At 43.5% G+C, this 20,153-nt stretch overlaps 2 protein-coding genes across 5 annotated transcripts in view; one reads left to right on the top strand and one right to left on the bottom strand.

Moving 5' to 3' along the window:
* FKBP15 (FKBP prolyl isomerase family member 15) overlaps positions 1–4,875 on the top strand; it is a 78,814-nt gene extending 73,939 nt beyond the window's left edge. For all 4 annotated transcript variants that reach the window (XM_060199968.1, XM_060199967.1, XM_007526736.3 and 1 more), the window contains exons 26-28: positions 76–749; positions 1,517–1,613; positions 4,227–4,875. In XM_060199968.1, the coding sequence (XP_060055951.1) occupies positions 76–749; positions 1,517–1,613; positions 4,227–4,304 (849 nt within the window). In that variant the 3' untranslated portion in view covers positions 4,305–4,875. The remainder of the gene's footprint in view (positions 1–75; positions 750–1,516; positions 1,614–4,226) is intronic.
* A 758-nt stretch (positions 4,876–5,633) lies between these two features.
* Positions 5,634–19,775, bottom strand: SLC31A2 (solute carrier family 31 member 2). Its single transcript, XM_007526759.3, has 4 exons — positions 19,636–19,775; positions 13,270–13,336; positions 9,624–9,813; positions 5,634–8,570 (listed from the first exon to the last, which is right to left on the bottom strand). Exons 1-4 carry the CDS (start codon positions 19,639–19,641, stop codon positions 8,402–8,404), a joined length of 432 nt encoding a protein of 143 aa, XP_007526821.2. The 5' UTR covers positions 19,642–19,775; the 3' UTR covers positions 5,634–8,401.
* Positions 19,776–20,153: the final 378 nt, after the last annotated feature.

Below are 20,153 nucleotides of genomic sequence, written 5' to 3'. Positions count from 1 at the left end.
TGTGCTAATTAGAACTGAAGGATGGGAATGCATGCCATTCTATCAGTAAGTGTCTCCTCTGTGATTCTTGAACAGATGGTGACTCTTCAGCTGTTAAATCAACAAGAGCAAGAGAAAGGAGAGAGCAGCAATGAAGAAGAGGAAGAGCAACAACCTCAGAGACCCTCCCAGGAGCAGCCAGTCTTAGTCAGTTCTGGGATTCCTGCAGCACCTCTGAGTGGGGAGAAGCAGGAGCCAGCTGAGCAGGCAGTGAAAGATGTGCCACTGCCTCCTCAGGCTCTCTCAACGTCCCAGGATGACACACAGAGGAAAGGGGAGCCTTTAGAAACACAGGTGCTCTCAGACACAAAAGATGATTCCCTTCCACCTGATTTGACTTGCATCTCCTCCCACAGAGGCCTGGAACCCCCAACTTCAATTCCCCCAAAGCCTCCAGGCCCCATCCCCATAGATTCTGAGTGTGAGGAGACGCTTGCTGCTAGCTCAGAGGCAACCAAGCTGGATGGTGTATTGGCAACTGTCCGTAAAGGAGAGCAAGAAAGCTCCACCAGACTCTCCCTGACTTCAAAGGAGAGCCTGCTGACTTTGGGGGATGAAAGTCCAAGAAGAGAACCTCAGCTTCCAGAGCACAAGAAAGATGAAGATGCCACTAGTTCCGCTGATCCCTCTAAGGAACTCTCAAGCACAGAGACAGGCTCTACAGCTGCAGGAGTGGCTCTTGGACGCAGTCACTGCTCTCAGCATTCCAGGTATTTTCCATTGGGCAGAGTTTCAGGGACAAGATGAGCACATGTGGAGGTTGTCTCTGGTTTTGCTAGAGCTGACAATTCCTCCTTAAAGACTGACTAGCTGATTCACTTATTTGTTTATTCATATATTCAGTAGCTGTGTGATGAGCATTGATAGTGTGGTAGGCAAGGTGATGTGGTTATTGAGTTTGAGGGACTTACAAGTACTTATAAAAACAATAAATGCTTAAAAAAAAGAAACAATATATAATAGAAAATCAGATGAACTTTAGATAGAGTGGATAGAGAAGGATTGTGAGGAGCTGACTAACCTTAAAGGCTTTTTGTTTTGTTTTTAAACTAAGACCTGAAGAATGGAAAGGAACTTCCCATGATGAGGGTGGGTGGAAGAGACTGCCAAAGTGGGAACAGCATATGCAAAGATCCAGTTGGGAGGATACATGACACAATCAAGGAATCAAGAAGGCACAGTAACTAAATAGCAGGAGAGTAGCACTAAACTAAGTTGAAAAAGTTGGCAGTTTTTTTACCCATTTGTACTATAATTATAGTGAGAAAGTCTAGAAAGAATTTAGCCAGAAGAATGACATGGTCTTATTTATTAGTATAAAAGAATATTCTGGATATAGCTTACTAAGAGAGTCAAGAGCACTAGGAGGCCAAGCATGGAGGAGGGAGAATTCCAGAGATTGCCATAGCTGTTGGAGTCTTGTCCCAAAGTCTGTGATCACTGCAGGAACATTTGATTTCCTTGAACTTTCTTCCAGTCTCTCTGGGGAGGAAGAGAATGCACAGTTTACAGGGGCAACTCTGAATGTTCTAAGACCCAAGAAACAGTCTGAGGAAGAGGATGAAGATGAGGTGGTAAGGAAATCACAGGCATTGCCATATCTGTGTCCCACCATCTGGGGGTCCTTCCCTGCTGTCTCTAAGAAGAAAACTGGGTTCTATTGGCCTAGTCCCTGGGCTCTGTGTACAGGGCCCTGTAGCAGCAGGCTTGGGGCAGGGAGGGCGCAGTTCTGTAAGCACAGAGTTCTTTAGACATAATAAGGATGTTTAAAAAGTTAGATTGCCTTTTCCTCATTGGAATGCTATAGCCCAGATTGTCCTTAGATTTACTAGGCTATTGTTTATATTTTATAATAGGGAAAGCTTTTAAAGTGTTCATATAATAAATACCCTTATTCATAAACTAAGACCCAGGGGTGGGGGTAGATAGCATGATGATTAAGCAAAAGACTTGTGCTTGAGGCTCCAGAGTCCCAGGTTCATTCCCCTGCACTATCATAAGCCAGAGCTGAGGAGTGCTCTGGGAAAAAAGAAAAAAACAAAAAAACAGAAGAATGACTTCCATAAAGTCACAGAATGAGTTAATGGCAGAGCCAAGACTAAAACCCTAGGTTCCTACTAAGACCACCTGTTCAGAGTGTTTACTGTCTCCTCAGTCACTTGCTAACCTCCTGCCTTATTTTGTCATCATAACACTCCTGCACAAAAATTGGGTTAAGTGCTTTACAAAGCTCCAGCATTAAGGCCCAGATGGGTGAACCATAGACAGAGTATGGGTGCTTTCATCTGCTATCCCTCTTGTGCTAAATGAAGGCATTCCTGGTTGTTACTAGACATTTTGACTGCCATGATGGAATTTTACTTGAATGAAATGTGGGTAGAGGACAGATCAGCTTCAGATCCAGTCTGTCCCAGAGACAGAAATAAAAAATAGTAACCTAGGAAGTGGCACAGCTGTGAGGTCCTGAGTTTGATTCCTGGCATCATGTGTGCCAGAGTGATACTTTTGTTCTTTCTCCCTCCCTCTTGTTAATAAATAAATCTTTAAAAAATAATAAAAGAAATAAAAGTGAAACAGGTTTGCAGGTGTCTTTCTCTCCCCTTCGCTGTTTTCCCCTTCTCTCTCCATTTTGCTCTGTCCTATCCAACAGCAACGACATCAATAACAACAATAATAACTACAACAATAATATAACAAGAGCAACAAAAGGGAATAAATGTTTTTTTTTTAAAAAAACTAGCATTACATTGTCAATATTTAAACTAGTACTGTCCATTTCTTGGATACTCTGAAAACTACCACACATTCTCATTTAATTTTCTACTGATACAGTGAGGTAGACACTTTTGTCCTATTTTATAGAAAAAGAAGACTTGGGGCTGGTGCTGTGGCCCACCTGTTAAAGTGTGCAAGGACCCAGGTTTGAGCCCCCAGTCCCTACCTGCAGGGGGAAAGTTTTGCAAGTGGTGAAGCAGTGTTGCTGTCAATCTCTCCTACCCTCTTAATTTCTGAATGTCTCTATCCAATAGATTAAAAAAAAAAAAAAAGAAGAAGACTCAGACATAGGAAGTTTAAATAACATTTCTGAGGTTATATAGTTGGTTCAAGATTATATAACTGGTAGGAAAGAGAGCCCAGTCTCTATGTAAAATGCTTTTGTGCCTGAGGCTCTGAAGTCATAAGTTCAGTTCTCTGCACCACCATAAGTCAGAACTGATTAGTGCTCTGGGTTAAAAAAAAAAAAAAAAGTATACCATCAGAGTTGAAAGATGATTTAACTGATACCCAGAGAGAGGTCCAAGGTCTATTACTAGGTGATGGAGAGGTGATTAGTCCATGGTATCTGACTACTTCATTCTGTCTTCATTTTGGCTAGTGCTGTTAGGGTTATCATGAGCCAGCATTAGTTCACCAGAGCCAAGGGCACCTTAGCACAGAATACTAAGTGCTTGCTTATGCTCCTGGTCCCTGCTCATATCTAGTCCATGAGCTGACATTCTGAAAAGGGTGGGAGAATCTCTTCTTGGGTTTGTGAATCCCCTTGTCTCCCCTCCCTACCTGGTTGGAAGGACCAAGGGAGGTGCCAGTGAGACCAAAGATATGGGAGGCTGTGGTCCTGTGTCCCTGGGCTTTCTTCATCTCTTGGGAGCCTCAACTTGATAATGTAACCAAACCTCCAAATTCAGTTCTGTCTTTATGGTAGAGCACACCCATAACCATCCTAAACCACAAGTTTTTTGTTTATTTCTAATGTGACTGTATTCTTCCCAAATACCTTTCATCTTCCTATAATCCTCTTTCCTTTGGAACTGTTTTACTTACGTTTATTTTTCCTATTCCCGTCACTCCCTTTCACTCTTCTTTTCCCTTATGTAATATGTAAGTTACTGCACGAACTGTCAAATCAATACATGTGCTTCACAAATAAATGATAAAATAAGCCAGTTAGTCTTCTGGTCTCTGTGTTGAAAGATTGCCTCCCTTCTCAGTATGCTTGTCCTGGCTTTATCTGAAAGCCTAGGTTTGCTGGTCTCAAGGTGTCAGTCCTTACCCTAAAACCCAAGCAGGCTCCTTTCCAGCCTGAGGCTGGGAACAGGTGTCAGCTTCACTTCCCTTTACAGAGGAGGGAAGTTTATCTGGTGGTGCAGGGACAAGTGAGAACTGACTACTCTTTCCTGTTTTGTCAGAGCATGAAGGGGCACCCACCCCCAGCACCCCTTTTTGGAGATGATGATGATGACGATGACATTGACTGGTTGGGATGAAGACCCATGAAACTGTTTCACAAGTTCCTCTACCAACCCTTCATTAAGCATGATTTTGCACAGCCAGCCCTGGGTCTGGGTGAACCACAGGGTGAGGTGAAGGTGAGCATTCTAGGACAGTGGTGTGGATATCTGAACCCCCTACCCCCACCACCACTTGGGTGAAGAGTAATGTGAATCTGTCTGTAGAACACTGGGGTTTTCATCAGTTGACTGTGGACTTTTCTCAGAGTTCTGTTTGAAGGAAGGGTTGTCCAATTTTGTAGATCACCTACAAAAGTCTTGCCCTCTCCTAAGCTACGAATTTTCTTCACTAACTTTCAGACTGGTCTGATATGTTCTCCCTCACCTTCCTCCCAGTACTCAGCTATGCCTCAAACAAGGCCTGCCTGGGTGAGGTCTCCTATAGAACAGGGTGTGGATTACATGGCTTTAACCCCATTTCAGCTAAAGGCCTTGCTTGGGACATGTATCTTTCCTCTGCCTTAAATCTGATACAACAGATCAATGAAAGTTTGAAATTAACAAAATTACAATAAATGTCTACAATGAAAAGACTTAAGTTCTTGGAGATAGATGGAATGTGGTTCTGAATTTGTGCTCTTTAATGTGTATGAAAACATTGTGACATACTCCCTTTTGTACTCAACCATAGAACTTTTAGACTTTTTTTTTTTTTACCTCCAGGGTTATTGCTGGGGCCTGGTGTCTACACTACAAATCCACTGCTCCCGGAGGCTATTTTTTCCCTTTTGTTGCCCTTGTTGTTTATCATTGTTGTTATTATTATTGTTATTGCTGTCATTGTTGGATAGGACAGAAAGATATTGAGAGATGGGGAAGACAGAGGGGGGTAGAGAAAGATAGACATTGGCAGACCTGCATCATTGCTTTCTGAAGCTAACTCCCTGCAGGTGGGGAGTTAGGGGTTCCAACCGGGATCCTTGAGCCAGTCCTTGCGCTTTGCGCCATGTGCGCTCAACCCGCTGTGCTACACCTGACCCCCACTTTTAGACTTTCTAAGTCTTCACTCTGCTGTCCTAGTTCATCTTAACATATTAATTCTTGGGCATTCATATGTTAAGATGCCCCTCCTGTAGCCTTATCTTGACATACTTAGTTGTATGCCCTAGGAAACCATGCAGAGAAGGCTAATGGGGGAGGGAATGCCGACATTTTGTTGTTATCCATCATGTTACCCGAGGGATTTTTTCATCACTTTGAGAGTTTTCATTCCTTATAAACTCAGGGATAGAATTTAAGAACAGTATTGAGAAAAAGTTGTGTGTGTGTTTTTTTTTTAAGTTATTCCAAAGACCATGCAACCAGTTTTTAGTAAGCAGAATAATTTTAATAAAAATATTCCCTGATTTAAAACATAAGATAGGAATCTCACCAGACATAATCCATTGTGATAACAGTGTTGAGCCTGTCTTCAATACAGGGGATGGAAGACCACTAAGAGCAACCATTTATTAGACTTCCTTATTTTACAAACACTGTTGTTTAACACTTAGACTGTCTCATTGCCAGAACTCCCTGCAGAAGACACAGTAACCCCTATTTTATAGAGGAGAAAATGAGGATTAGAGAAGCAAAGTAACATTTTCAAGGTTACATAGCTAGTAGCAGCAGAATAAAGATTTAGATCCTGATCAGTGCCAGGCTCTTGGCCACTTCAGCGGCATTCCCTCCCTTGCCTGACCATCACTGAGTTGGAGAGAGGGACCGATATGCTTGTCACAAACAGGCATCCAGGCCCTATCCAAGATCATCTGAAATCAAATTTCTCCCTATTATGGTAAAATACACAGAGCACAGGCTTTTCAGTCTCCGTGATCTGTGGTCATAGCCCTGCCCCATTGGCTTCCATGTGGTCTTACACAGTTACCCTCCAGCCACATTACTTCATCTGAGTTGAAGAAGAGCAGACACAAGGAGAGGGTGGAAGGAGGCCACCTGGCTTTGCTACTTAACAGCTGGGTGACTTTAACTTTCCTTAGCCTCTTTTGGTTTGATTTGATTTTTTTTTCCAGCACTTGGGCCCTCACTCGTGTGATCCCACCATTTGTGGGGCAGCTCCTGCTCATTCTTTTTATTGTAGGCTGAGAAAGGGAGAGACACTACAATAACACTCCACCATCTGTAGAGATTCTTATCATGCTGTGGTGCCAGGGCTTGAACCCTAGGCTAGCTCCCAGCTTCTTCAGATAGCAGTAGTTTCTATTGTTATGAAGATTAAATGAGTTAATATTATAAAGTGCTTAGAAAATATTCTGCCTGACACTAATAAACACTATGTAAGTGTTAAGATTAAAAGGGGGGGTGGATATACTACCTCGGTGACTTGGCATTAAATGCCTACAGAGTATAACCATATAATCTCTAGACTAAATATATATATAAGCCAGCAAAATAGCTTACTTGCATAGTGTGCCTGTTTTTCCATGTGCCCAGGTTTGAGCCTAGCCCCCACTGTGTTAGGGGCAGCTTCAGTGCTATGGTATCTTTCCCTCTGTCTCTCTGAAAATGCAGGCCCAGAGTAGTGAAGTCTCACTGATAGCAAAACAAAATAAAACAAAACGAAGTCAAATAAATTACCATATTTAAACTCAGCTTTTAAACTGCAGCTTTTAAAAGGGTTATATCCACTTACTTTTGGAATAAAAGAAACCAGCAGAGTGGTCTCAAGACTATATAAAAATGTATACCTATTAAATGTATTTCTAATTTTTAGTTCACAGAGGTTAAGATCTTCTATCTTCAATCTCATGAGGTTCTTGAGTAGAAGTATGACAGTATGTATACACCAGTGATTATTCTCTCTCTAGACTTAATTTTCTTTTCTATAAAGCAAAGAGGTTCAAATATCTGAAGAATTCTATCTATCTAATTGTAAGGCTTTGGTTTGGCTTTTTATTGCATCTTCACTCTCTATTCCCCATGATCTGCTTAGTATTTTAAGTGAATGAATCACGTTTCCCCACCAGATTATTATAGGTGAGCAGTAGGTAATAGAGAATGCTAAAGATTGCATATTGTTCAATGCATTGGTGTGTTCTACATGGGAGGAGGATTAGGGTGAGATGGGGCAATAAGGCCACAAAGAGCTCCCTAGACACATAAAACCATTCGGTGTCTTTCACTTGCAGGCAGTGTAGTATGATGGAAGGAGATCTCTCTATCCAGAGGACAAGTCAGGAACCTGGGATGATAGTCCTATTTTGCTTTAGTCTACTATCACTGTTAATCCAGGAAGGGCCAACAGGTTCCCAACAGATGCTCACATCCCTCGTGAACTGAATAAAATCATTAGAAATTTTGTTTTGTACTAATGCAAAGTTTCCAGCCAGGACTTCAGTGGGGAAAAATTAAAAAAAGAAAACAATTTTTGTTAATATGATCCACAGATGAGATGATCTTTTGTGTGTTCCATAAACAGAAGTGTGGGCAGGGGTAGATAGCATGATGGTTATGCAAAGAGACTCTCATGCCTGAGGCTCCAAAGTCCCAGGTTCAATCCCCTGCACCACCATAAGCCAGAGCTGAACAGTGATCTGGTAAAAAAAACAAAAACAAAAACAAAAAACCTAAGTGTGAGAAAAGAAGAGCCAGCTTGGGTCTCTGTCTTCAAAGGAGAAAATTGTCAGGAAGGTCAGTGGCAGATGCTTCTCTTGATAAGGCACAGGTCAAGAAAGCAGAGGGTATCCAGGTCCCATATCCTTAATTACATGGAACCATTTCACCATCTTGAAGATCTTTGGAAATTCTTAAGTTTTGAGTTACAAAAATAAGTCAGCTTGCGCTCAGCAACTCTGCGCCTGGGTTCTGTTCTTTCCATCCTCCCTTTGGTCTCAGCAGCCTTGTTAGGGCACAAGACTAGGTTTGGGCCCTGTGCAGGCTGGCTAAGAAGAGGCAGTTGTCATGGCCTCCAAACTCCAGGGAGAAGTGCTGGCTTTGGCTGAAAGTTTCCAGGAGCTGGGTGCGAGATGAGGAACAGCCATCAGAAGAAAGAGGAAATGTGGAGTTGGCAATACAATATCTGAAGAAGAAGCCTCAGCCCCACTAGCCTTCAGTGCCTGCACAGCCCTCAACAGCTAACCCATGCCAAGAAGTGGGTAGGCTAGGTAGTAGCCTACAGCTGAGCCCAGGACCACACCAAAAAAGATCCAGGTGTTGTAGGTCATTACAGCCAGCATCATGAAGTAGCTGATGACTACCTGAATTACGTGAAGTAGGGACTGGCCAAAGTGACACAAAAACCACCTAGACAAGAGAGAAAAAGAACTAAGTTAATGTTGGCAACAATTTGGATTTTGAGAATTAATGAGTAGAAAGAACCACTGTGTTACAGGACCAGTTTATTTAAAAGTAATGCGCTTAGCCCAAAAAGATATCTTTTTAAAGGAACCATATAAAAAATATTGATAAAGAAGAGGACTTGTATAAGGAGACTAAGATAATCCACCATTTTTAACTTTGAGCTTCCTAGCATCTTAGGCAAAAGGGGAAATGATGATAAGTGATATATAAGGATAATATAAAATCATCAGTAAAAGACATTTTTCTGCCCTGAATCTATAGGGTGTGGCAGTATTAAAATGGGAAGAGCATTGACTCTGGTGCCATATAAGTCCCTAGATAAGCCTATTCCTAACTTTGATCTAACATTAATATTTTAGCTCTCTGAGCTTTTATTTCTTCAATAAAACAGGCATAAGAATACCTGTCTTGCAAAGAAGTTGTGAATATTTGAGACACCGATGTAGGGTGGCTGGTAATGGAAAAGTCATAATCACTTAGCATAGGAAGACTAGGACTGGAAAGAGGGTAGACGATAACCCTAAGTTGCCCTACTGGGGGGTGAGTGAGGGGGCTTCTCCCACAATTGTGGATTGCTGCTGACAGCAGTTCCTATCATTTGTGTGTGTACAACTGCAGAGCCCATCCTGCATTTAGATTGTCACAGTGACCAAAGGAAGCCTGGTAAGACTGGTTGTCCACCCCTGTAGCTAGGCAGCCTGTACCAAACTTCTCAGAATCTAAGCCTCATTAGGTGGTTGTTTGTAGCAAGAAGTCTGGCCTGGATATCAGGTGACATGAACTCTAGTTCTCCTTACTACTAAGACGACTATACAAAGGTCTGCCTTCTTACTTATTAACTGTAAACACTTGGTCAAAACCTAGTTTTTCTCTGAGCTTTAACTTTCTCTCTGTGAAATGGGGTTAATGCCCTCTGGGCCCAGCCTACCTCCCAGGCTGAATGTGAGTGGGCTCCCCTTTATGGGGTTTATTCTGCCCGTTACCCAAGCCTGTTACCTGAGGCGGGATCGGCTGGCTGGAGCTGAGTCTGAGCTTGCAGAATCCTGGTCTGTTTCCACAGTGAGCTGTTGGCTGTTGGGAGTAGGCATGCTCACTAGAACATGGTGGAGCAGCTTAGCTTTACCAACCTTGATGCCTTCATACAACACAGCCAGCAGCAGGACCACCAGCACTGAAAGGGCCATGCCTGTCAAAGGAAGCAGGGTTACAGAACCTGGATGGACAAGCACTACTCCCCTTCTGGCAGCTTCCCTGGGGCCTGACACAGGTGTCAGATGAGCACTCCCCCCCCATTCCCTTGAAATCCATGCCAGCCTACCCCTCATAAGCATCATCTGCCCCACTCATATTCCTCTCAGAACTTCACTGTCTCTTAAATCCTCTGGTCCTTTTTTCTTTTTTAATATTATGTGTGTATTTATTTGATAGGACAGAGAGAAACTGAAAGGGAGCAGGGAGAGAAATTGAGAGGGAAAGAAAGAGATACCTGCTGTATTGCAGGTTTGAGGTGTGTGTGATCTAATATTGATTTACAGAACTATAAAATAACAAGTATAATTCCACACTGTTCCCACCCTCAGAGTTCTGTGTCCCTATTCCCTACACTGGAAACAGCAGTAGTTTTCCCAAGGTCACAGAGGTTGACTATTACTTCTATAATTATTTGTATTTACATATATTTGCTCATATTTTCTATAGTCCTGCCTTCTCTTCCTTCCTAAGTCACATATAACCTATCACTACTTCAGAATGTCCTTCCTTTTTCCTCTTCTCTGAGTCCTGATGGAATTGGAGTTCAGAGAGAGCCCTCTGGTCATCTTCCCCTCCTGGATCCTTGAGCACTGTAATATGTACAGTCAGCCAGGTGCACCACTGCCCAGCCTCAATCCTCTGGCCATTCTGTTTGTGTGTTTGTTTGTTTATGCATGAGAGAGATTATTAGTGGGTTACAAGATTCTGGCCCTTCTTTTTTTTTTTTTTTGCCTCCAAGGTTATCACTGGGGCTCAGTGCCTGTACCATGAACCTACTGCTCCTGAAGGCCATTTTTTGTTGCCCATGTTGTTATTATTGTTATTGCTATTGGGTAGGACAGAGAGAAATTGAGAGAGGAGGGGAAGACAGAGAGAGGGAGAAACACACCTGCAGACCTGCTCTACTGCTTATGAAGTGACCCCCCCCCCCTGTAGGTGGGGAGCCAGGGGCTCCAACTGGGATCCTTGTGCTGGTCCTTGCACTTCACGCCATGTATACTTAACCTGCTGCACCACCACAACCCCCCGCCCCCGGCCCTTCTTAATAGGGTTAGCCCACTGGATATGAATTTTGAGGCCAGGAGAGAAGCCACCTGGCTGAGGGCTGAGTCATACACTACTGGTCCCAGCAGGCAGCACAAATCTCTATTATGACTTCCTGTTAATGGAAAAGTATATGTAGCAAATTCCTGTTTGTGCATATATGCAAAAAATCCTAGGAGAAAGAAGATGCAACAAAATAGTGGCAGTTACAGTCATCTCAGCAAATTAGGATAAAGAGGCTTTTCTTTCCTCAGGTTGTTTTCTGTATTACTTTTATAATGAGGAAAATTATTAAGTCATTACAGAAAATATTAAGTGCTTAGTATAGCTGATGTGAAACTTAACTGCTAATTGCTACTGCTATCTTAGAAGTAGAGAGATACTGCATGGGCCAGCTGTATTTTTACTAGACTCCAGGAGGAAATTGTCTGTAAAAGGTGCAAGTTTTTGGTGCAAGAAATTATAGGTAGTTGTACACATACAGTGAAAATTAAACACTATAAAGAAATTACCCCAAATTAAGCTTTCTTAAGCAGAACTCCCAGTGAAAAGTCTTCCTGCCTGGGGCCAGGTAGTAGCACACCTGGTTAAGTGCACACATTATAGTGCACAAGGATCCAGGGTTCAAGCCCCTGGTCCCCACCTGCAAGAGGAAAGCTTTACAAGTGGTAAAGCATGGCTGCAGGTGTCCTTCTGTGTCTCCCTCCTTATTACCCCTTCCCCTCTCAATTTCTGTCTCTATTCAGTAATAAATAAATTATCTATATATACGTGTGTGTGTGTGTGTGTGTGTGTGTGTGTGTGTGTAAAAGCCTTTCTACCCTAGTCCTCCAAAACCCATTTTCATCCCCAGAGCAACCTTTTAGCAATTTCCTGTGTAGTGTTCCAGAGGTGGTCAATGTATCTATTTATCTAGATAACATCATCTGGGGGCCAGGAGATGGCTCACCTAGTAGAACACATACTTTATTATTTACAAATATTTAATGGCCACCACATTAGAGCACTTGTAACTCATGAGTGGTGGGGCAATGCTGTGGTTTGTTTCTGCTTTCTTTCTTCACCTCGTTTCCCCTTCTCTTTTTTGGTCCAAACTTAAAAAAAATAACACTATAAACACTTTATACCTACAGGATTCCACCAGGAGTGGTAGAATCCTGTAGGTATAAAGCCTCAGCAAAATAAATAAATGTGACAGTATCTTATCTGTGTACTCTTCTGTATCTGACATCATTTAACTGTACCTCATATATAGGTTCCCCTTAGTTCACAGAGACCTATCTTCATATTATTTGTGATAGATTACATTTTTCCAAAGAGGTTTACCTCACTATATCCTCTTTCATGTCCTCTTACGATGCCAACACTCCTGCTATAAAGTAGTGAGCACTGTATTTCTTCCCTTTAACCTGTGAAAAACCTTTATGATGGTCTCATCCAATATGATGGCAATGATGCTCTAAATCCTAAGGCTAAGTCTTAGAAATCCCATGCACTTTCACCTTGTTCTCTTGAGATAATCACTTGGTCTTGGAACTCAACCCCCTGCCACAGAGAAGCCAAGGCCATATGTCACATGTAGGTGTCCAGCCATATCCCCCACAGAGCTCCCTAGCTAATATCTAGCATCATCACAGGCAGGAGAGAGGAAGTCTTCAAGACTCCAGTTTCAGTCTGACTATGCCAGCATGTGACTGAGTAGGGCCTGCTTAGCTGAGCCAGTCCATTTAATAAAATGAGCACTGTTGTACTAACCCACAAGGTTATTCTTGCAGTAAGTTACTGACATGGTAATCCATTATAAGAACAATCCTAATTTATTGCACTAGCAATACTTACAGTGATGGATTTTTAATATGCAGTTGTTTAAGTTGAAACAATTCCATTATGACTTAGTGCCCAACACCACCTTTTCTGAGTCAAAAGACTGTTACTCTCTTTCATACTAGTGTCTCATTTGAGGTTCAAGGTGGCCATAGTTGCTTAAGAATGAACTTTGCATATGGGAGGTTTCATCAGGCCTTGATTTAGTCAGGTATTACTTACTTACTTAATGGGTGACTTAGTATAAATCTCCCCTGCTTGGGCTTCAGTTCCTCTCCATGAAATAGAAGGGAAAAATGGTATCCCTTGCCTTTCCCTGGACCTTTGAGAGATAATGGAGACCTTCCTAATCTGAAAGGCAGCAGTTGTAAATGGAATTATAAATATGAGGTTCCTACTCACTGTTTTATGCAAGAGGAGTCAGGCTCACACAAATGTCCACAGAGTATAACACTAAAAGCCCAGATTCTGCCCTGGATCTACCAGCCTTCCTAAGCTATATCTTAGAGCTTTACAGTTTTACCTGCAGGACTGTGGACATTCCAGAAATCGAACAGAAGCACCACCTCATCTGAGAAGAAGAAATGCATCTGAAAAAGAAGGGAGTCTGTATCACAGGATGGTTAGGACAGCTCATGTTTCACACACTCTCCAACAGCTCCAGAAAAAGACCCAGAAATATGGGGTCACTGGGTTTAAGTCATTAGAGCCAAATGAGGCCAGATGGCACAGGGACTTTCCCAAAGTCCCGTACTTGATCAGCAGCAGAGTTCTAACAGCTGCCCCACACCAGGGGACAGTGAAGTATGTGTGTGTGTGTGCGTGTGTGGTGGGGAGAGGGGTGCTCAAACTCACTGGGACAAGCAGCCTTGGGATGTCACAGTACTCTCAGGTCATGTGGAGAAATCCTGTCTGAGCCATCCAACTCCCATGGAGAAACATCAGACTCAGGGACAACTGCTGCCTCTTTCCCCAAGGACCCTCATCATTTATTCTACTGCTGCTCCAAAACCAGTTCTTCTTAGGAAAGGCCATGGGCAGTGGGCATGGAGTCCTCTTTGTCTTGGAGGGGCCAGGTAGCTGCAATGATGTTTATCATGGAGGGGCCCTGGGGCAGCCATGTTCAATCTGTAATCTGCACCTGTTCACTCATTCACTAAACACTGGCCGAGCCCAGTTCATACCCAGAATATGAACAAAGGTTAAGATGTCTGTCATTGATGAGTTTACAGCCTTTATGGAAAGACTGAAAATAGTAGCAAAAACCATGCAGTTCCAATCTGAACACTTTTTGTTTTATTTTATTTTATTGACCACTGCTCAGCTCTGGCTATTGGTGGTGCCAGGGATTGGACCTGGGACCTCCTGGATACAGCCACCATGTTGCCAATACTTGCCTCTGAATACCTGCCTCAAAGAGCACTTGATGCAGTTTGTGTTAGGGGTGGCATCAAGGGCTTTTCATATTATGAAAATCTCACAAAATAAGATTATCTCATTTCACAATGTGAAAAGGGCAATTAGGCTTATCCCACAAGAAGGAAAACTGCAGAGACTAGGCTCAGGAAAATCAGGGTGACTTGCTAAAGGTTACAGGGTGAGCTGGTAGAGCTGGGATTCAAATCTGGGCCTGGTTGAATGTCGATAATCTAGTGTATCCCAGTCTGCTACTGCCTTCACATCCCCAGGAAAGGGAAGGGAAGATGGGAACTGGATGGTGAATCTAAATGCCCACCCACACTGGACTTCAAAACTGGTAAATTTAAAACCAGAACCATTAGCTTATCCTCTTAAGAAAGGGAAAGTCCCCTCTTGTTCCCAGGTGTCTCAGAGACAGCAGAGGTAGCTTTGCACACAGTCAGTGCTCACCAGGCTCAGGAAACACTGGCTGAGTTGGTATCAGCTGACCAAAGTCTCCTCCCTCCCTTTCCCTTCCCCGCCCCTCCTCTTCCCTCCCTTCTCCTCCCCCCTCCTTTTCTCTTCTGATGTTACAATGTTCGTTTTTAAGTAATTTTTATTAGTGGTTTACAAGATTATAAGGTAACAGCAGTTGTATAATACTGCACCCATCACCAAAATTCTGTGTCCCCACAATCTCAAGGATAACCACCATAGTTCTCCCAGGGCCTCAGGGACAGCTTGCAAAACCTTCAACTTTCTAAGACAATGATCAAATATTAGGATCCTTAAATGTCACAGGAGGAGTGTCCATAGGCGAATTTTATCTTTTTTTAAAATTTTTTTTATATTTATTCCCTTTTGTTGTCCTTGTTGTTTTATTGTTGTAGTTACTGATGTCATTGTTGTTGGATAGGACAGAGAGAAATGGAAAGAGGAAGACAGAGAGGGGAAGAGTATAAAGATAGACACCTGCAGACCTGCTTCACCACCTGTGAAGGAACTCCCCTGCAGGTGGAGTCGGGGGCTCGAACCGGGATCCTTACACCAGTCCTTGCACTTAACCTGCTGCGCTACTGCTGAACTCCCGGTGAGTTTTATGAATATCTAGTTGACATACAGCATGTTAATTTCAGGTGTACAATTTTTAAATTTTTCTCATTTTTTTTTATTTGATAGGATAGATAGAAATTGAGAGGGAAGGGGGATAGAGAAGAAAAGAATGGCGTAGGAGGTGGCGCATTGGACTCTCAAGCATGAGGTTCCGAGTTCAATCCCTGACAGCACATGTACCAGAGTGATATCTGGTTCTTTCTCTCTCCTCCTATCTTTCTCATTAATAAATAAAATCTTTTTTAAAAAATTCTTTCTAAAAAAGAGAAGGAGAGTGAAACAGATTCCTGCAGCACTTTTACACCACTTTGAAACTTCCCCTTTAAGGTGGGGACTTGAACCTGGGTCCTTGTACATTGTTATATGTGTACTTAACCAAGTGTGCCACTACCCCAGCCCCCCAGGTGTACAATTTAATGATTCAATATATATTGCAAGATGATCATTGCCATAGTAAATTTATCACCACACATAGTTGCAATTTTTTTCTCATGGTGAGAACTTTTTAAGATCTATTGTAACAACCTTCAAATGTAAGAAACAGTATTTCTCAAAGAGCTTCTAGTCCCGTTTTCAAGAGTTTCCAGAGGACACTGGCAAGCCAAATTTTCCTTGTAAGTCCACTACAGAATATGGGGTTCTAGGTGGAAGGGAGAGAGGTTTGAGTTCGGCTGAAACTCAATGTGGAAAAACTGACCTGGGCTGGGGAAACAATATAATGTTTATGCCAAAAGACTTTCAGGGGACCAAACAGTGGTGCACCCAGTTAAGCGCACAGTACTAAACACTAGATCCAGGTTCCAACCCCCACTCCCCACCTGCAGGGGGTCTGATTCATGAGCTATAAATCAGGTCTGCAGATGACTATCTTTTTAAAAAAAGATTAAAAAAATTATCTTTATTTATTGGATAGAGACAGTCAGAAATTGAGAGGGTAAGGGAGATAGGGAGAGAGAAAGAGAGACACCTGCAGCCCTGCTTCACCACTTGCAAAGCTTTCTTTCTGCAGGTGGAGACCAGGGGCTCGAACCCGGGTCCTTGTGCACTGTGACATGTTGCACCACCACCTGGTCCCATTGCAGATGTTTATTTTTCTTCCTCTCTGCCTCCCCCTCCTCTCAAATTTCTCTCTGTCCTATCCAATAAAGTGGAAAAAATGGCCACCAGGAGCAGCATTCCTAGTGTCAGCACTGAGCCCCAGATAACCCTCGAGGCAAAAAAAAAAAAAAAGGCTTTCATGCATTGCATGAGGCTTCAAGTTCCCATGTTAAGTACCCTAAACTACCTTAAGCTGAGAAAGAAGTGCTCTGGGGTGTGTGTGTGTGTGTGTGTGTGTGTGTATCACTGAAATAAAATCTTAAGAAAAGGAAAGGAAGACTCAGATCTGGTTCAACTCCAGCCCCTCTCTACCTTCAACTCCATTTCAGATGAGGAAATTCAGTCCTAAAAGAAAATTTATCCAAGAATTCATAAGAAGAAAATGGAAATAGGCAATCAGTTAAAAAAAAAAAAAAGTGTATTGAGAGTCGGGCAGTAGCACTGTGGGTTAAGCACAGGTGGCACAAAGTGCAAGGCTTGGCATAAGGATCCCTGTTCGAGTCCCCGGATCTCTACATGCAGGGGAGTCTCTTCACAAGCAGTGAAGCAGGTCTGCAGGTGTCTATCTTTATCGCCCCCTCTGTCTTCCACTCCTCTCTCCATTTCTCTCTGTCCTATCCCAAAACAACGGCATCAACAACTACAACAATACAACAAAGGCAAAAAAAGGGAATAAATAAATAAATTAAAAAAAAATTTTTTTAAAGTGTATCAGGAGTCGAGCGGTAGTGCAGCCAGTTAAGTGCAGGCGGCACTAAGTGTAAATACCGGTGTAAGGACCCGGTTCGAACCCTCGGCTCCCCACCTGCAAGGGAGTCGCTTCACAGGTGATAAAGCAGGTCTGCAGGTGTCTTTCTCTCCCCCTCTCTGTCTTCCCCTCCTCCATTTCTCTCTGTCCTATCCAACAACAATGGCATTAATAACAACAATAACTACAACAATAAAAAAAATGTATGGAGGACGGGGTTAGATAGCATAATGGTTATGCAAACAGACTCTCATGCCTAAGATTCCAAAGTCCCAGGATCAATCTCCAGCACCACCATAAGCCAGAGCTGAGCAGTGCTGTGGTCAAAATTAAGAAAAAAAAAAAAAGTGTATTGATAAGCAAAAAATAAAAATAGCTGTTTATTTTATTTAGTATAGAGGGGTACTTGATATGCATAAAAAGCTATGGGAGGAAAAATAAAATCACATTTTATGCAAGAGAAGATATCTTTGGCAAGTTTTCAAAGTATATTTGTTGAAATGACAAAATGTTCATAAATTAGTGATACATAAAATTAAACAAGCTCATAATCCTACCATGTACACTAGAGCTGCACTCATGCAAGTTAAGCAGAAATCTGCAGGGTTGTGGGGGAGAGGTCCCGGACAGGGGGTGCATCATCCGTTCCTCTGAATGCACCTGATAAAGCAGGTGGCATGACTGGAATGTCCCAAGGCTAGTTAATCAGTTTTCATAACTAGGATCATTCTCTCATCCTTGGGCCAGGGCCAGCTCTCAGAAGTGCCAACCTGCATTTGCCATAGACCTGAACACCCAGTGAAATCTACTCAACCAAAAAAACGTGTTTGTTATGTTAGGAAGAAGCCCCTGAAGCTAGTGGGGGGGGGGATAAATGAACAGATGAATATATACAGTCAGACTGAGGCATGGGGGAGCAGCTGGGGTGTGCATGGGACAAAGCCCCCTGGGAAACACTTAACCTATTATAATTTAGGAGGCAAGTGACCAGGACAGCTCAAGTAGGAGCAGCAAGAAGCTGCCAGAGAAAACCAGCAACCAATATGTCCCAAGCTGGAAGGACCTACACAGAGGGCCTGTTTCCAAGTCACTGAGCGGTGACAAGCTCAGGAGGAAAAGAGACTCACCCAATCTTGCCTTTTCAACTGAAGGAAAAGCTTCAAATCTGCAAACCTTGACTTAAGGCTGAAGTTTTCAAAGAGAAGGCCTGTGGTCGGATAGGCAAGGGCAGGGTTCTAATCTGAATTCTCCATTTCTACAAGGCTCAGCTCCCAGCAGCTGATTTAAATTTATCTGTTTTATTCAGGCCCCACCCTGTGTGGGGAAGTGCTAATATAAGGTGAGAGGAATCTGTGCAACTTGTCTTATCTACTCTTGTCAAGCCACTTAAACTTTGAGAAAAGTCCCCTTATTTATAAACCTGAGTATTTAGAAGGACAATAAGGTGTCTATCTGGATCCAGACTGGCTGAGGAACTCTGTACAAGTGCTTCCTATGCCTCTACTAGCGGCCAGGCAGGAGGTGGCTAGTGGTGGGCTTCTGATGGAATGACTTGATAATCAAAGCATTTTTTTTAAGTTTTATTTATTTATTCATGAGAAATGATAGGAGAGAGAGAAAGAACCAGACATCACTCTGGTACATGTGCTGCCGGGGATTGAACACGGGACCTCATGTTTGAGAGTCCAAAGCATTATCCACTGCACCACCTCCCGGACCACAATCAAGGCATTTTTCATGGGGTGAAGTAAACTTCATTATTTTTAAAAAATACTTTATTTATTTATTCATGAGAAAGATAGAAGGAGAAAGTGAAAGAACCAGACATCACTCTGGTAAATGTGCTGCGGGGGATTGAACTCGGGACCTCATGCTTGAGAGTCCAATGTCTTATCCACTGCGCCACCTCCCGGACCACAACTTCATTATTTCTTTAAAATTTCTTTAAAAAACAAAACAAACCAACGAGTACTGCAAGCTGTCATTCTTTCCAGCACAGGTGAACTCTACCAAGAAAAACTGATCTGGATAGTTATTTCTAACTCCGAAGTCCAAGAACTGGCTCAAGGATTTTTGTTTTTCTGTCCCCCCCCCCCTCAGCCCCATAATAAAGACCTGATGCAGGAGTGTGTGTTCAGACTGAAAAACACCTGGGTTTCCCTCTTCAGGGGCGCCTCCAGGGATCTTCTCTGAGTCACTGTGCCCAGGGCAGGGGGTCCCGGGTCAGATCGGCTTTCACCTGTACCTGCACCTACAGCTGCATCTGCACCTGCACCTACACTGCCACAGGAGCTCAGTCTGCGCTTCGACCAGATTATTCCCAGCAGGAGGCTGAAGTGAAAGCACCAAATCCCCGGCCAACTGTCTCTTCCCGCAGACCAGGGTCCCGCCGAGGTGATGTTGCCAACACACCTCGCTAGCCCTGGGCCGGGGCGGCCGCCAGCTGGGGGTGCAGAGGACCGCTCCTCGAGGGCTCCCGCCCGGCCGCCCACCCCGCGCCTGAATCTGTCTCTGGGTGGGCCCGGGACTCACCCGCATGGCGAGTACGCTGGGCGGGCGCGGGGCCGTGTCTGCTCGCTCCCTGCTCCGGGCTCCCGGGTCCCGAATCCCAGTCCCCGCAGTCGCCGCCCACGATCGATAGCGACCCGAGCGGCGCGGTCACATGCTCGGGGGGGAGGCGGGCGCACGGGCGCCTGGGAGTTGTGGTTCCCACGGCTACTTGCTCCCGCGGCCACGGGCGCACCCACCCTCCTGCACCCTTCCTGAACTCCAGCTCCAGAGCCCGCCGGCGCCCGGGGCCAGAGTCACCTTCACTGGGGCCTCCCTCCAGCATTCTTTGTGGCCTTTTAGTGTTTTACATTTGACGCCTCAATTATCATAAAAATGTTTATTGCTCCTCGTAATAAGTCAGGCGAATCGTAACATACCTCGAGTTGAAAATTGCAAAGATGATCTTATGACCATAATAGCAACGAACTAAGAACACATTGAAGAAATTATGCCCCACTTGTTTTTCTTTTCTTAAGGTTACTTTCTTATTTATTTATTTA

The sequence above is a fragment of the Erinaceus europaeus genome, chromosome 10 (genome assembly GCF_950295315.1).
Source record: "Erinaceus europaeus chromosome 10, mEriEur2.1, whole genome shotgun sequence".
NCBI classification, from domain to species: domain Eukaryota; kingdom Metazoa; phylum Chordata; class Mammalia; order Eulipotyphla; family Erinaceidae; genus Erinaceus; species Erinaceus europaeus.
Note: the sequence above shows the minus strand (reverse complement) of the source record. Positions and strands in the feature narration are given on the sequence as shown.

Bases quoted from the DNA above. Each gene is read 5' to 3' on its own strand.
- SLC31A2 (XM_007526759.3), bottom strand. The intron at 9,814-13,269 runs GTAAAACTGTAA...TTCCTTTGACAG, and splicing joins GAATGTCCACAGTCCTGCAG to GCATGGCCCTTTCAGTGCTG. The intron at 8,571-9,623 runs GTAACAGGCTTG...TCTCTTGTCTAG, and splicing joins GCCAGCCGATCCCGCCTCAG to GTGGTTTTTGTGTCACTTTG.